At 33.8% G+C, this 16,434-nt stretch overlaps 2 protein-coding genes across 3 annotated transcripts; one reads left to right on the forward strand and one right to left on the reverse strand.

Annotated features, from left to right (window-relative positions):
- Positions 1-976: 976 nt before the first annotated feature.
- LOC11412939 (probable ADP-ribosylation factor GTPase-activating protein AGD13) lies at positions 977-8,943 on the reverse strand. Of its 2 annotated transcripts, none has more exons than XM_003594481.3 (9): positions 8,785-8,943; positions 8,366-8,480; positions 7,568-7,649; positions 7,300-7,375; positions 5,911-6,074; positions 5,549-5,672; positions 5,147-5,263; positions 2,363-2,458; positions 977-1,575 (listed from the first exon to the last, which is right to left on the reverse strand). In XM_003594481.3, the coding sequence occupies exons 2-9, from the start codon at positions 8,412-8,414 to the stop codon at positions 1,294-1,296; spliced, it is 990 nt and encodes a 329-aa protein (XP_003594529.1). In that variant the 5' UTR covers positions 8,415-8,480; positions 8,785-8,943; the 3' UTR covers positions 977-1,293. The 2 variants fall into 2 exon arrangements, with proteins under 2 accessions (XP_003594529.1, XP_024632204.1); XM_024776436.2 differs by having other exon boundaries at positions 8,684-8,865.
- Positions 8,944-9,443: 500 nt separating this feature from the next.
- On the forward strand, positions 9,444-14,351 carry LOC11412250 (2-succinylbenzoate--CoA ligase, chloroplastic/peroxisomal). Its single transcript, XM_003594482.4, has 10 exons — positions 9,444-9,734; positions 9,925-9,997; positions 10,135-10,303; positions 10,414-10,512; positions 10,878-10,975; positions 11,160-11,353; positions 11,566-11,693; positions 12,101-12,486; positions 12,815-13,017; positions 13,103-14,351. The coding sequence occupies exons 1-10, from the start codon at positions 9,550-9,552 to the stop codon at positions 13,230-13,232; spliced, it is 1,665 nt and encodes a 554-aa protein (XP_003594530.3). The 5' UTR covers positions 9,444-9,549; the 3' UTR covers positions 13,233-14,351.
- The last annotated feature ends 2,083 nt before the right edge of the window (positions 14,352-16,434 follow it).

Consider the following 16,434-nt stretch of genomic DNA (forward strand, 5'->3'; position numbering starts at 1 on the left):
AATTTAAGGTTACGTATAAGATAGAAAATGGGCATGAGTATGACTAACCATCAATAATAGCAGTTGATATATTACTTTATTTGTTGCTAAATAATTGTTGTTCTAAGTTTTTTCAAATGAATAACGAATGTAGTTTTCACATCCGTGACTTGTCATGATTAAAGTTAATCAATTATTAGTTATGATCTGTGATGATAAATTGATGGTGCAAAAAATCTTTACATTCACATTGTGTATTATTAATGAATAAATTTCCACTTCTTCTGTTTTATTAATGATTTATAGTTTGGGACGCCAAAAGTATATGACAAGTTATTTTATTACTGAAATGCATGATAATTGTGTAAGTAAGGAAGCACACAAAGCCGTAAAGGTTTGGATTGAAAAAAGGTTACAAACGAAGCTTCATCCTTGGTGCTTTATTTGATACTTTGAAGTTGCAAATATGTACATGTCTCAATGTGGGGTATGCAATAAAGGGATGGTCTCACCCTTAGAATTTAGAAATACCCTCAACTATGACCTTTCATAAAGATAACTTATCGTTTTCATTGAACTAAGATTCTTTTTGGTTAAATGATGCTTGCCCGTTAAGAATGGAGGCCAAAGACCGCACCCTTGTTTTTGTGGGATTTCTATATCAAATAATAAGGATGTAAAGTTAATGCTATAATTTATTTATTAAATGGATTTTTTGGATTGCCCAAGGTATCTCGTAGCTAACAAAGACTAACAAAGCTCACCATTTTGTTGAAGAAATATTTCCAGTTGAATACTCCCTTTCCTATAGTAGTTTTAAACCTTTACTATCTAATTATTATAAAACTTCAATAAAAGGTAAAATAAGAATTTTGAACAAAATTTAAAGTCAATAAAAATGTTATTTAAATCTTCATTTTATTTTTTTGTCGTAAAATTTTATATTGAAGTGTACATAAAATCAAATATATAAAGTATTAAAAAAAGCACCAACAGCTTTCGGGACAATGATTAAAATTGGCAACAAATATTTTTCCGCCTAATGCATATAGTTTTACATAAACCAATTGACATGCACACCGGCAAATTCACATTTGCACATGAAAGTAAATATGTGATTATGAACACGTTGGCAAAACTACGTTTTTCTCTCGCTCTTTTCTGTGTAGAAAATGCACTCAATATTTTGTCCAATAAATTAATAGATATAATAAACACAAATAGGCATATTTATTTGTTCCTCTAGGATGATGAGCCAAAAGCAGAGGAGAAAAATTACACAGGTCTCTTCATAGGCTAACAACATTCAAGTAGCTAGTGATCAAGAGAAATCCATTCAAGTTCTAACTCTATTTCTCCACATTCAACGTTCTGGAGCTTGAGTGTCATCATTTGTTTAACCTTTCCATCAATAATTTTGACTGCACTATCCTCAATAAGTGCATTGTCGTCAGATTTCAACCATTTTCCAATCTGCATATCGCCAAACATTCCAGCATCTCCAAATGCCATGGCTGATGTTATCAGTGACTGAAGATCAATGTCTGCTTCTCCCATTATATCATCAGCAGAAAAAGTGTCATGATCAAATACTTTCTGCAATCATAGCCAGTTGATAAGATTAAGTGTCGTGTTCTTAAACCAGAAATCAAATATCTTCTTTTCTATGTTAGCATGTACATTCCCACATACACACGCAAACAAAGGAGGGAAGAAAAAGAACAAATATACAACAAGGTGCAATATAAATTTACATCCAAACATCCATCTCCAAAGAATATATTAAGCATCCATCAGTATGTAACCGATTTCAAGATGGCAGCAGCATGCAACCAATTTCAATTTTTGTTTTCATATTACACTGAACAGTGAATGTCGTTCAATTCTGATTTGATTTGAGATAAACAGGTCACTGACTAAAGATAAAATTGGGAAGTGAACAAAGAATAAAAAGAGGAAGAGGCTGATCCTCTAGTTCTATTCCTTATGGAAAAAGCTAATCTAATTTCTTGATACCAAGATAAGGAGGGTAAGCGAGGAACGCCTAGATATCAAATACTGTTTGTATACTTGGATCATTCTTTTCACAGATTCATACTTTTGTTTTTCTTTCAAGTTATTGCAAGTTATAACCGATTAGGAACTGTATTTGGAAGACATCTTTATTTGATTTCCAATGGCAAGAATGGGTGTAACTGTGCAAGAGAAGGTAACTTTTAATTGGATTAGGTTGCTTGCAATAAATGGAACTGGCTTTACAAGGTGTCAGATTTTGAGAAATGAGGATGGAGGAACTCATTTTTCTGCAATCATGGTGTCCATTATTATAGGATACAAAACAGAATTTAGTGTCTATCATTCAAAACATAAAATTCAATCATACCAATTTCAGCTGTCCATAATGCTCGGGAACAGACAGCATATGTTCCTCATTCCATACTGGGTTCAAATTACTCCTCATTACACTTGTCTGGACAGTCTGTATGCCATAGCACCAAATCAAATTTATGATTTTTCAACTGTAAATAAAAATAAAAAGCAGCAGTTTCCCAAAGAAATATATATTAATGTAAATGCTAGTTAGTGGCTGTAGTGCTAGTTTAATTTTTGCATTAGTTAGTGGTGGTTGTACAGCTTATTGCATTAGTTAGGCTTAACTATATATCTTCCACTTCTGTTACAATACATGTACAGTATATATATTTAGATGTGCCTCACTATTCTAATCACTCAATAATGAAAATTACTTTCCATTTATTCAAAGTTCAGTGTTTTAATATGGTATCAGAGCAATTGTTCTGGTAGCCATTGTTCATTTTTTTTTTCCTGTTCAATTTTCAATTCGATTTCTCTTGTGTTTCGAATCAATTTTGAGTACTTGATCATGGCTACCTACACTGATTTCTCTACCAATTCTGCAAATCCTTATTATCTTCATCCGAATGAAAATCCGGCTGTGATTCTGGTTTCTCCTCCTTTGGATCACAAGAATTATCACACCTGGTCGAGATCCATGCAAATTGCGTTGATTTCGAAGAACAAAGACAAATTCATCGACGGCACTCTTGTTAAGCCGTCACCTCTTGATCCTTTTACTCTCCATGGATTCGATGTAACACGATGGTTTTGGCTTGGATTCATCGCTCAATTTCTGAATCAATTGCTCGATCTGTTTTATGGATTAATTCTGCCGCTGGAGTTTGGAAGAATCTTCGCATTCGATTCTCTCAGGGAGATATCTTTCGCATATCAGATATACAAGAAGAACTGTATCGATTTCGTCAAGGTAATCTCGATATCTCCGATTACTTTACCAAATTGAAAGTCTTATGGGATGAATTAGAAAATTATCGGCCAATTCCTCTCTGTAAATGTTCTATTCCTTGTACTTGTGGTGTGATCGATTCCATCAAGCATTATCGCGAGCAAGATTACGTCATTCGTTTTCTAAAGGGGCTGAATGATCGTTTTTCTCATACTAAGTCTTAAATCATGTTAATGAATCCTCTTCCCGATGTTGATACGGTTTTCTCGATGTTAATCCAACAAGAAAGGGAAATTGCTTACTCCATTCTTGATCCAATTACGCATGACGCTCCCGAGGTCGAGTCTTCCGCTGCTCTTTTGGCAAATTCTCATTATGGAAATCAAAATGGGAAATCCAATTTTTATGGAAAAGGAAGAGCACATGCACCAAATTCTGCTCCTAAAGGACATAATAGGTTGTGCACATTCTGCAATCGCACTAATCACACTGTTGAGACTTGTTGGCTTAAACATGGCACTCCTCCTGGTTACAAGAACAAAGGAAAGAATTTTTCTCAGTCTTCTCATACAGTTGCAGCAGTTGATTCTTCTGCACAACCTGATTCACAGTCCTCCAATACAGCAACACCACCTTTTGGTCTCACTCAAGATCAGTACAATGGCATTCTTAGCATTTTTCAGCAATCAAATTCTCAATCAACACCCGCTGTAAACTCTGTTTCTACCACACCTCTTGCTCTTCATTCACAGTCATCCACTGGTAATGGTAAGTCCCCTAATTTTTGGATTCTTGATACGGGAGCAACTGACCACGTCACATAAATCCTATTCCTGTTTCATTACCAAATGGATCCCAAATTTTTGCTGATATCTCTGGCACTATTCAGATTTTACCTTCTCTCGTTTTGCATAATGTTCTTTACATACCCTCATTTCATGTTAACTTAATTTCTGTGAATAAATTAGTTAGTACAAATAACTGCTTTGTGAATATCACATCTAAATCATGTGAAATTTTGCAGATTGGTACCAAGGCAGTGATTGGTATAGCTAAACTTCAAAGAGGCTTATATGTCATAAGTACTGCAGACCATACTGGTTTTGTTTCTTGTAATTCTGTTTATAGTAGTTCCTATTTATGGCATTTAAGATTAGGCCATCTTTCTTATAGAGGCTTGCAAGCCGTTTCTAGGAAATTTCCTTTTGTTCCTAGCAAAAATAATATGTCTTCTTGTGATTCTTGTCATTTTGGAAAACAAAGAAAATTACCTTTTCCTCATAGTTTGTCAAAGTCTAATGCTCCTTTTGATATTTTACATGCTGATTTATGGGGTCCTTATTCTACTATTTCATTACAAGGCCATAAATATTTTTTAACCCTTGTAGATGATTATTCTAGATTTACTTGGGTTATATTTCTCAAATCCAAAGATGAAACCAGAAAGAGTCTTATTCACTTTGTTGCCTATATTGAAAATCAGTTTCATACTACTTTGAAATGTCTTAGGTCCGATAATGGCACTGAATTTGCCATGGGTGATTTTTTCCTTTCCAAAGGAATCATCCATCAAAAGACTTGTGTTGAGACGCCTCAACAAAATGGGGCTGTTGAAAGAAAGCATCAACACATTCTCAATGTGGCTAGATGTCTTTCTTTCCACTCCCATAGTGCTAGTTAGTGGCTGTAGTGCTAGTTTAATTTTTGCATTAGTTAGTGGTGGTTGTACAACTTATTGCATTAGTTAGACTTAACTATATATCTTCCACTTCTGTTGCAATACATGTACAGTATATATACTTAGATGTGCCCTCACTATTCTAATCACTCAATAATGAAAATTACCTTCCATTTATTCAAAGTTCAGTGTTTTAATAATATATGGCAAGAAAAGCAACCAACCTGCGTGCCAAGGTTCAAAACAACATATGGGTCACTTGACTTTATATCCCGGACGGCTAAATCTGTGCCTTTAATCACTTTCACCTTCAACATTCCAATGAATTCTACCATACCTTCCTGTTGTCACCACCAATATCAGTCACTGTCACTGCCCAACGAAATCACTAACGAAAGTAGCTGCAATGCTATTACTACAGATATAGTAGTGTTGGATAATAAAACATGTTTCATGTCATCTATATTAAATTATTTTTCACAATAAACTTGTAGGCTTTCATCTGGTACAACAATGATTCAACCCAGTGAAAATCTAGTTCCCAAAAAGATGCATACAAAAATTTGGTCTATGTTACTCATAAAAGCAGTTAGAAAAACAAAAGATTAACACATAATCAAAGTTACCATTCTCTCTGAATTAGTGCTTTTAAAACTATCCATAAAACTATTGGAAGAACTTGATAGATTGCTTTTTCCGGACACAATGCGCAAACTAGGCTTCAAAAATTCTTGCAACTCATACTTTGAACTGCAATCGAAATAACCACGATTAAAATGGTAGTTAACTAAAGGATTCACATAACCGGTTGAAAGAATAGCAGAATGTCAAGAAAATAAATGAATCAGCGCCAGAGAGCAAGAGAGGGGGAGGAAAAACAATCTTCATCATTGTCTACTTCATGGTGATAAAAGATATAAGATTTTCAAGAGGAACTAAATAATGCAGACTACAAACAATTCACGGAGTATATGAAAGCATGTCTAACCGTATAAACTTTGCACGCTGCTCATGACTGGCATCTGGTCCGGGTTTTGTATATCCTTCAGGAATATAAGCCTCATAAATTGAATTAGCAGAAGCATTTCCCCCAACTTCTATCATTGCATCTACTTCATCATCTGACCAATCATCCAATGTCACAGACAAAACCTGCAAGTAAAAAATAATGCTGTCAAACAAATACATTAAATTCAGCATTTGCACCATCAACTTGATAGACACATCCTATTACAAACAAAAATAGGTCACATTTTATGGTCCAACATCATGTTTATGTAATAGGAAAAACAAGGTCATAGCATAAGATCCTATTTAACGTGCGCGCGCACATTCACACACACACCACCAAATAGTAATGAAAATAAAAGGAAGAGTGAATGAATGAAACAGGAAGAACGACCCTAATCCTAGTTCATTGTGGTAACATGCAAATATTAGCTTGGCTTAATTGTATGCTAAACTTTAAGGATAGAAATGCATTCTGAATGAAAAAATTAACAGTCTAGGCTAGTTATGCTTCAGAAAAACAACCTTAAGTACACAAAATGAGAACTTAACTGAAGCTGAGTGACAAATGACATGGCTTACTAATTTATTTATTTTCTCAAAATGATCATCATGCTTTTAATATCGAGTTTGAACTCAATGACTTTGGTCAAGATAGTTAGTTTGCTTCCTTCTTTAGACCTAGGGTGTTAAAACCTTGATGAATACAACTAAAATTATAAACAGACCTAAAATGAGGAATAACACCTACTAAGAACTATGAGTTTAACTTAGACATATTTTCCATAACTAATGCCAAACTCTTAGAATTTGGGTTGGGCCTAACTAAACTTACAAAACCGACTTGTAAGGTGAGAGCTGCCCAGGATTTATAAACACTAGTACACTACATAGGCCTATCTCTAGGCAGTGTGGGACTAAATCCACCCTTTCGCACCTAACACAATGAAGGTGTTGGAGGCTGCAATAAAGGTGGGATTTCCAACACTAACTAATGAACTATCATGCATCTAATACATGTAACTGCAATTTAATGTACTTAAACATGTCTTGTGAATGTCAGATTGAAAGACAAACGTGTTTTGTAAATCATGAAAGTAAGTGACTATTTTTCTTTTCTGCCATATCACGTGATGCATTTCTTACACAAGTTTTGGAAAATGAACAGCCGAAACATGAGTAATCAATCAACTTTTTAAATTTGTTGAAGACAAAAATGGAAAAGATACTTGGTTGAAACTTCAAATATTGCACATTAAAAAGAATAAAAATTCCTGATTAAAGTGAACTAAGGAAACAATGCTTCCACAACAATGAGAAAACCAGTAAATAGTTTTCATTTTTATTATGGTACATATTAATGGTTTACCTTTGATATATGAGTACCAAGGCTTCTGTGCACACCACAACATTTTAAGCATATAAACACCCCAATGTTGGCAGACCTGAAAATTAACATAAAATTTGAATTCACGGTAGCAATGTTCACGTCATATTTCTCTATTTTATTTTTTACATTTAGTTATTTTGCTATAGCTTAAGGGCATATTCATTAAAGTTCACCCAAAAAAAGGATGAAAATGCCCACACATTTATATAAACCACAAAAATCATGAGTGCAGGAACGAAAAACCTACGCCCATTTAGGATCTGGAGCATTACAATCCGAACAAACACGATTATCCTTCTGATGCAATAAATCTTTCAATCTTCTTCTACCTGTAAAAGACCTTCCAATCATTCAACTTCTCAAAAAAAAATAAAAAATAAAAATAGCTTTGAAATAGGCATCAACCTATTTTATCTATACTAAATAATCTTAAAGCTTCAGGACTTAAGTTATTTGCTGCAACACCTAGAAAATTTACACGCATATATGATAAACCAATATCAGAAAGCTAGAGGAAATGATATAACCTAATATGATTGTCAGTAAAACCATCTTGCCTCAAGTCTTCCCCGTCAAGGATAGGGGACATAAAGAAACAAAGAAAATACTAAATATCCAGAATTTTTATTGCCAAAATGAGTTGGCATGCTATTTTGATCGCCCTTATTAATCCCTTAACTCAACCAAGTGCGCCACCCATCCCGCTACTGAAAAGATGAGTGATCCCAACCTTTTTATCTTAATATAACAATCACCCTTAAAACTTGCAGAATTCTTCAAAATTATGGTTTGGAGATTAGAAATAAGTTGCATTAAAGGAACTAATGGTAATTTTTTTTTTTGATAGATAGATTAAATGACAATAGCCATTGGAAATTCACACAGAAGTGGCGGAGCTGGGGTTCGAACCCCAGTTACAGTGTCCGGCCTAACAATTTTGGCATTCTCCACCTAACAAACTAATCACTAACATTTGCCTTTGCCTAGAGATAAAATAAAATAAAAAATTTTAAACTAGTTTAAAGTGACAATGCATGTTGGATACCTGAGGCGGGTCTTCCAAGATCCATTCGAAGATTATTGACTGATGACATGGTAAAAGTCCAGAATCATCCAATCCAGTATGCAACCTCTTTAACTAATATTCAAGCAACAATAACCTAAGAAATAAAAAAACATATAAATATTTTTGTAAGCAGAGTTATTTTCAGTACAGAATTATTCCAACAAAACAAAAACTAGAAAGAATCCTGTAATTGCAGAATTTATGTACTGCATTATTAATTCTTACAAAGCATGGAAAATACATGATTTAAATAATAATAATAATAATAATCATGCAGTGAATGAATAGAATAATTACATGCAATAACGCGCGATAAGTGCATAAGGTTTATAGGATTTGGATCGAAAATAAAAGATTAGAAAATGGAAAATTGTGGAATTGAGATCAGAAAGAGTTACCAGTGAGACACGATTGCGACGAACCCGGGTGGTGGTGATGACTTTGATGGATGACAACTTTGATTTATTACATTCATTTTTCAAACATATGCAATAAATCTATTTTTTTTGACATTATCAATAAATGTGTTCCAACTACACATCAACTTTCATATTTTTTTAAACCAAACTTTCATTTAATTAGTCAAAATAAAACTTTTATTTAATTAATAAAAAACTTTCATTTAATATTTTATGCAACCTCCGTCGTCACTGTTATAAGCAAAAATTAACATTTTAAATTTATTCATTAAATAATGCATGTGATTTTTAATAAAAATCATATACATCATTAATTAAATGAATCTAAAATATAGATTTTTGCTTATAATAGTGATCGGATAATGAACTTTATATAAAAAACTTTAATTTAATATTGATATATTTTTTTGGTCAAGTTATCTAAAATTTATTTTTTAAGATAAATAAGTGAAGTGTCCGATATTCGAAGTCCATACATATACGGGAATAATATTTAATATTTTATTCTTCTCAAAAAAAAAATCTTTTATTTATTTGAAACGTTGATGAAATTGAAAATATACTCCAATAATTTCATCTTAGCAGACAGACACAAGATGCAAGGACAAAAAGATAGAGAAATTTTGGAAGTACCAATAAAACAGTGACACGTAGGATAACAACATGGAGAAATTCGTTTTGTTTGGGCAGAGATAAGTTCGTTATAAGAAAGCTGTGCTATCAGTATCACTTTGTTTAATTATTATGGCTCATATTTGTCAATGTCTGAGTCGATTGTTAACTTTCCGGCGAGATTTTCCGGTCACCATTGCCGGAAACAACCGCAAGACAGGGCAAGAGTTGGTGGAGGAAGTGGTGTCACTAGCTCATGGTCTTCTCCAGCTGGGTGTCACACCAGGTGATGTTGTAGCCATCTCTGCTTACAACAGGTACTTATATATATATATATCATTATTAAACTATATATATTCAACTATAGCTGTTTTTATTGACTGTGATTGAGAGAGTCTTATATTAGATATTATATTATGTAAAAAATTATTAATGTGAGGAATAGTTCTTGCTAGATCATACTCAATGATTTTACAAATGGTAGATGAATTTTATTTTTCATTTCAGTGATTTGTATCTGGAATGGTTATTAGCCATTGCATTTGTTGGAGGAATTGCTGCTCCTCTGAATTATCGTTGGGTAAGCAAATGGTACATACATGCATAACAAAGCTCATCACACACCACTTAGTACTTTTACCTCAAAAAGAACAAAATGATTTGAAACATAATCTATTTAATTATGTTGTGATTTGAAACATTTTTCTTCTCCTAAAGAGTTTTGAGGAGGCAAAGTTAGCAATGAAAGCAGTGAAGCCAGTGATGTTAGTGATTGATGAGAGCTGCTATTCATGGTACTTCAAATTCCAACAAAATGATGTTCCATTTTTGAAGTGGCATGTTTTGTTGGATTCCCCTTCTTCAGATTTTACAAACAAGTGGAATGGTAGGAATATTTATGAGTATCTATTTGTATACCAAAGTAAAAAACTATCCATAAAATCCTTTTATAAGCTTGAAAAAAATCTATATCTTATTACTCTTATTGTTCTTCAGTGTTGACTCCAGGAATACTTAAGAGGCATCATGTAAAACCTCTAGAATTTAACTACTCATGGGCACCTGAAGGAGCTGTCATAATATGCTTCACTTCAGGTTAAGCATTCTCACTTGACTACCTCAAAAAAACATGGATATCAGACATGAAACTAACACTGATACGTCGATAATGTGAATAGCATAACTTAGAAACATAAAAGACTCGATAACATAAGCTTGATAGATTATTATCTAAAGTCGACACCGATAATAATTTGAGAAAGTTGAATATTTGAATGAAACCACATGTTGTGTCGGCGTGGCGTCAGACATGTGTCAAGTTCCGACATGCCTTCAATATGAAGTGTCGGTGATATCATTATGATTTTTTTTTTTTATAATAATTTACATGCTAGTGTTCAAATATTACTCTAGGGAATATACTCACAAGTTTCTGAAGTTGTTGTGTGCTTGACTACTAGGAACCACTGGAAAACCCAAGGGAGTCACAATAAGCCATGAAGCTTTGATCATACAGTCACTAGCCAAGATTGCCATAGTTGGATATAGTGAGGATGATGTATGCCATTCCCTGTTACATCCGGTTTATGTTAACTTACCATTATATCGTAACATGAGGTTGTCAACATTATCAACTATTAAGATTTTACATAATTGCATAGTAAATCAAGCTGAAACGAAACATTCACACGTCAAATAATGATTGAGTTCTCCATTTCTTTTTTTCATTTGTTCTATAACAGGTCTATCTTCATACTGCTCCATTATGTCACATTGGTGGTTTGTCATCAGCCATGGCCATGCTTATGGTTGGAGGTTGCCATGTATTCATGCCAAAGTTTGATGCAGAATTAGCTGTTGGGGACATAGAGCGATATAATGTGACATCTCTTATAACAGTTCCTGCAATAATGACCAGTCTTATTTCTATTGTTAGGTATGTTCCAGTTTCAAATAGGAACAAAACTTTGTCCCTTTCTGAAAACAATTTATAGCTTGTATGAAAACAATTTGACTTTCTTTTATCTTTTGTTATAGAAATATCTTATGCATAAGCACTTATATAACAAGTGTTATTGCAATAAACACTAGCTGTTTATCCAAAAAGGGCCTTTATCAAGTTCTAATTTGATGTTTTGATATTTTTAGGCGCAAAGAAACCTGGAAAGGGGGAGAAACTGTCAAGAAAATACTCAATGGAGGTGGAAGTCTCTCGTTTGAGCTTATCAAAGACACTCACATATTCTTCCACAAAGCTAAGCTTATTTCAGCTTACGGTAGGTCTTTCTTGACCCAATGTTGCCTAGAGGAAATTTATTGACTAAGGGTCTGTATGATTAAGCTTATTTACTAGTATAACTGTATAAGTACTTGTGAAACTGTTTGACAGACCTTATGGAAACAACTTATGACATGTCCATAAACTGTTTTCAACTTGTATCATAAGATCTCCAGGATAACTTGTGAAAAACAGCTTATATGAAAATAGTTGGACATTATCTTGTCTTTTGGTATGAAATAGCCTATACGTAAACGCTTGATTAAGCTGTTTATTCAAGTAGGGTCTAATTTTAAATGGAAAAAACATACTTACAAGTTACAATAACACATTTAAGTTGTCATATTTTTACATGTAGCAAGTTCATTTGGTCTCATAATCAGTAACAATTTTCATTTATCAAAGGGATGACAGAAGCATGTTCTTCATTGACATTCCTAACGCTGTATGATCCAATGCAAAAAACCATTAGCCATCCTTTTCAAACATATGGTGAAGAAGAATCCAAGCATCTCATTCACCAACCACAAGGTGTTTGTGTTGGCAAGGCTGCACCTCATGTAGAACTAAAGATATGCAAAGATGGTGACACTGGGAGAATTTTAACTAGAGGGCCACATTTAATGCTCAGGTATTGGGATCAAACCCTCACAAACACATCAAATCAGAGGAGTGAAGTCTGGTTTGATACAGGTGACATTGGATTAATGGATTGTCATGGTAACTTGTGGCTCCTTGGACGTACAAATGGTCGCATCAAGAGTGGCGGGGAGAACATTTACCCTGAAGAGGTAATAAAGTCGAGTAAGATTATATAGGCAGTAAAACACTTGGAAGATTTTTAGTGCTGGTGAAAGAATATGATGTTTTATTACAAAGTTTAATCCTTCAAAAGGGAAACACAAGTGTTTTGTTAAAACAAAATAATTATGTTATGTTACACTAGACATTTCTAGGATATAGATTCCTTGCATTAGAATATAACCTTCACTAAAATATCTTTAAACAATCTACACCTTTGATTTGAGATTGGATGACTAAGATTAATTAGTTATGCATTTAACGCGAGGCACCCGAATCCACATTTCTACTAAACATGAACATGTTATTTGTTTGTAGGTTGAAGCAATTCTACTTGAACATCCAGGGATTGCAAGAGTTGTTATTGTGGGAATACCAGATGCACGTTTCACAGAAATGGTAGCAGCATGTATCCAACCAAGAGAAAATTGGCAATGGTTAGAGCATTCTACTTCAAATGAAGAGTTTCACTTATCTAGAAAGAATCTTCAGCAATACTGTCTGGAAAATAATTTAAGCAGGTTTGTATCCAAACAAAAACTCATGTTTGTTAAGCTTTTCAATTAAAATAAGTTACAGATGTTACATTTTTTTTTCTCCCTTCAGGTTTAAGATACCAAAGATATTCATTGAATGGAGAAAGCCTTTTCCACTCACTACTACAGGAAAAATAAGAAGAGACCAAGTCCGAAAGGAGGTTCTGTCTGAGATACAATCTTTGCATAGTAATCTCTGATGGAAGTTTCTTTTTCCAATCCTGTTTTCTAGAAAACTACGCAAATTATTTGGAATTATACTTTCAGATAGAGGAAAAAAAGTTTTTCTGTCCAGAAATATATTGTGAGGAAAACTAGTATTTTTTTGGAAAGTATATTTCTAAAGTGACTGCACTCGCGGGATAAATCAATTGAGTGCATATTTTTTTCTTTAAAACTTTGTAATTGCATGATATAATTTTTATATAAAGATTATGCAATAAAATGAATACTGAGAGGTAGTACTCCAAATCATCAATTTTTCCTCAGGCAATGGACTCCAATCTTGGGTGAAACAAATAGGCCTCAGATGGAGACCATATTCTATAGCCTTTTACACCATTTCCTTACCCCAAAATAATCCTTTCTTAGATCTAGGTTCAAGTTTACCCTCATTAACATGGTAATAAGCAGGACAACCAAGAATTTGAGTAATTAGCAGGTTTATTAGACCATACCTCAAATGGAGTCTTACAGTCTATAGCAGTAGAGGGAGAACATTTACCAGATAACATTTTGTGCTTATAGCCTCTGCTTGGAAACTCCTATTCAGCCCGGCATTTGAAAACATACAACGAGCTCTTTCCAAAAAGTTATATTCATTCGCTCAGCAACACCATTCTTTTGTGGAGTATTTCTCACCGTATATTGCCTTGTAATGTGTTCTTCCTTGCAAAGTTCATTGAACTCGGCAGAACAAATTTCCAAGCCGTTATTCAGTTTGAAGACGTTTTACCTTCTTCCCTGTTTGACTCTCGACCAGAATCTTCCATTCCTTGAAAAAATAGAATGCTTCACTCTTATGTTTCATCATGAATGCCGAAGTCATTCTACAGTAGTCATCTATTATGGAGAGAAAGTATCTAGCTATGTTTGTAGATCCGATCCATGTTTTACAGCATGAGAAACTAGAGAAAATGATAACGGACTAGTGATGATGGTACCTTGAAGGAAATGCATATTTTTCTTTCTAATTCCAGAGATGTAAGGTCAAAGGGATGGAATGGAAGAATGGAGTGAGGTGTATTTGGGAAGGTCATCGGATGGTCTCGTGGATGGAAAACTGAACTTTAACTAATTTAAGAGATGATGGTTGATAATATTATGAGATGTTGAATCATCATGTTATTTATGCTTACATGTTGTATAATTAATTGAGTATCGCAAATCCTGTATTTTCTTTGCTGCACTAATCTAAGCTTGTCATGTGGTTTTAGCTCATAAAATTGATATGCTTCTTAAAAATAAAATAAAAAGGCTTTTATACGTGTTTAGTTCTTGCAAATAGGGATCATTTAAAATTTGGTCCCTGCAAAATTTAATCATTTAAAATTTCGTCTCTCTCCCTAATTAATCAGTGCCACGTCGCTAATTTACCTCTCCTCTTCTCAGACCATTGAGAAAAAGACAAAAATACCTCTGGTTTCTTGGACAAACACGAAAGGACAAAAAACCCCTGATGTCATTGATAGATATTTTAGCAAGTGTACTAAATACTATCAAAGTAGTAAAAATATCGTTCCCACGAGGACTGTGTTAATCTCAATTTAGCAATAAGGTAAATAATTAGGATGTATAAATTTCTTTTAGTTGCCCTAGGCAGTAGTTTTGGTTTGCTTAAAAAGTAAATAACAGAAAATAAGATAGAGTTGGAAAGAATGAGAGATAGATGAGATCAGGTCTTTCGAATCATCTATGTTCCCCTAATTGGTATACTGCATCTATTCTTATGAATGATTTTCTAGTTCCACGATAGTTAACAAAATAGTCATAATCAATCCCTTGAGTTAGGACCCTCTTCTCAAACTACAGCCCCTAATTTCTTAGGTGGTCTAATAATCTTTGAAGGTTTTAAGAACGTTAACCTAATATCACTAACAAACGATTATCCATTCCTAGACTAACCCTGTTTATTAGAACAATTCAATTCTGTCTAAGTAGAAAGCTATGGTCAGTAGTCATTCATTCTCACTAAATCATGTTTATATTTGATCGGGATATAAAAAGCATTAAGAACAATTGAATTGAATAAAAACTAGATTGTCATTCACAATAAATAAAGTTTCACAGCAACATGGTTCAATTAGGGTTACAAAGAATCATCTCAGACCTAATCTCTAAGAGATTTAGCTACTCATAATTGAGTTTACAAATAGCATAATCAATAGTGGAATCAAAACATACACGAACCGATAGAAGGTTGAAGAAATCGCCCTCCTAGCCGTCTTTAGGTCTCAAAATCGCACTTTGCTCTCTCCAAATCGTAACCCCTGTCTTTGGAATAGACTTCAGCTTAAATAGGCACAAAATTTCGCCTAAAATCGTGCCACGAATTAAGTAAATCGTGGCACGATTCTCCTTGAATCGCAAATCGCTGAATTAGGGTTTCCTCAGATCGTGTCACGATTATGCCATCGTGACACGATTTCTTCAATGTCGAAGCTTGATTTTGGTCTTCTAAAATTGTGTCACGTTTTTACCAAATCGTGACACGATTCTGTTCTTTGTATTTTCTTCAGTTTTCTACTCTTTTGCTGCATAAGTTGCCTTGTGAACTCCAATTTGTGATCAAAATACATATAAAAAGACTCTAGAATTAGCGAATGACGGACTGTCATCAGTCATCTTCTCAAAACCTTCATTCCTCTTCTCTTAATACAGGCGGCGTGCAGGAATAGTTTGTAGTTTGCTTGGTGTGTGCTTGAGGATAGCGGGAGCTACCTCCGTTATCTGTTTTTGGAGTCTTAGTATAGGGCTCTGATTGAGGCTATCGGTCTTTATGTTTATTTTGGATTGAATTATGTTGTTGAGGTTTTACACACATGTCGGAATTGGAGATTTTATTTGATGATGTATTTATGAAGCTTATGATGGCTATTTTGGAGATTATGCTATTTATCCGCTGCGACGTTTTTGAGATATTTTAATGTGCATGTTGTCTGAGTTTTATTGAAGACGTGACGTCTATTTCTTGAATATTTGTATTATTCGCGTGTTTTGGAAATAAAAGCAACAAACAAAAGCAAAAAACAAATATAAGTAAAATTGAAGTGAGATGAAGGTTTAGAATAGAAACCATTGAATAGAAGAATATAACTAAAGAAAAGCGGCAACACCAAATGCAAGTTCAATTTTAGCCTCTGGTATATTAAGCTCTTCAACTAAAGCCGCAATTGATTTAGC

The sequence above is a fragment of the Medicago truncatula genome, chromosome 2 (assembly GCF_003473485.1).
Source record: "Medicago truncatula cultivar Jemalong A17 chromosome 2, MtrunA17r5.0-ANR, whole genome shotgun sequence".
NCBI classification, from domain to species: domain Eukaryota; kingdom Viridiplantae; phylum Streptophyta; class Magnoliopsida; order Fabales; family Fabaceae; genus Medicago; species Medicago truncatula.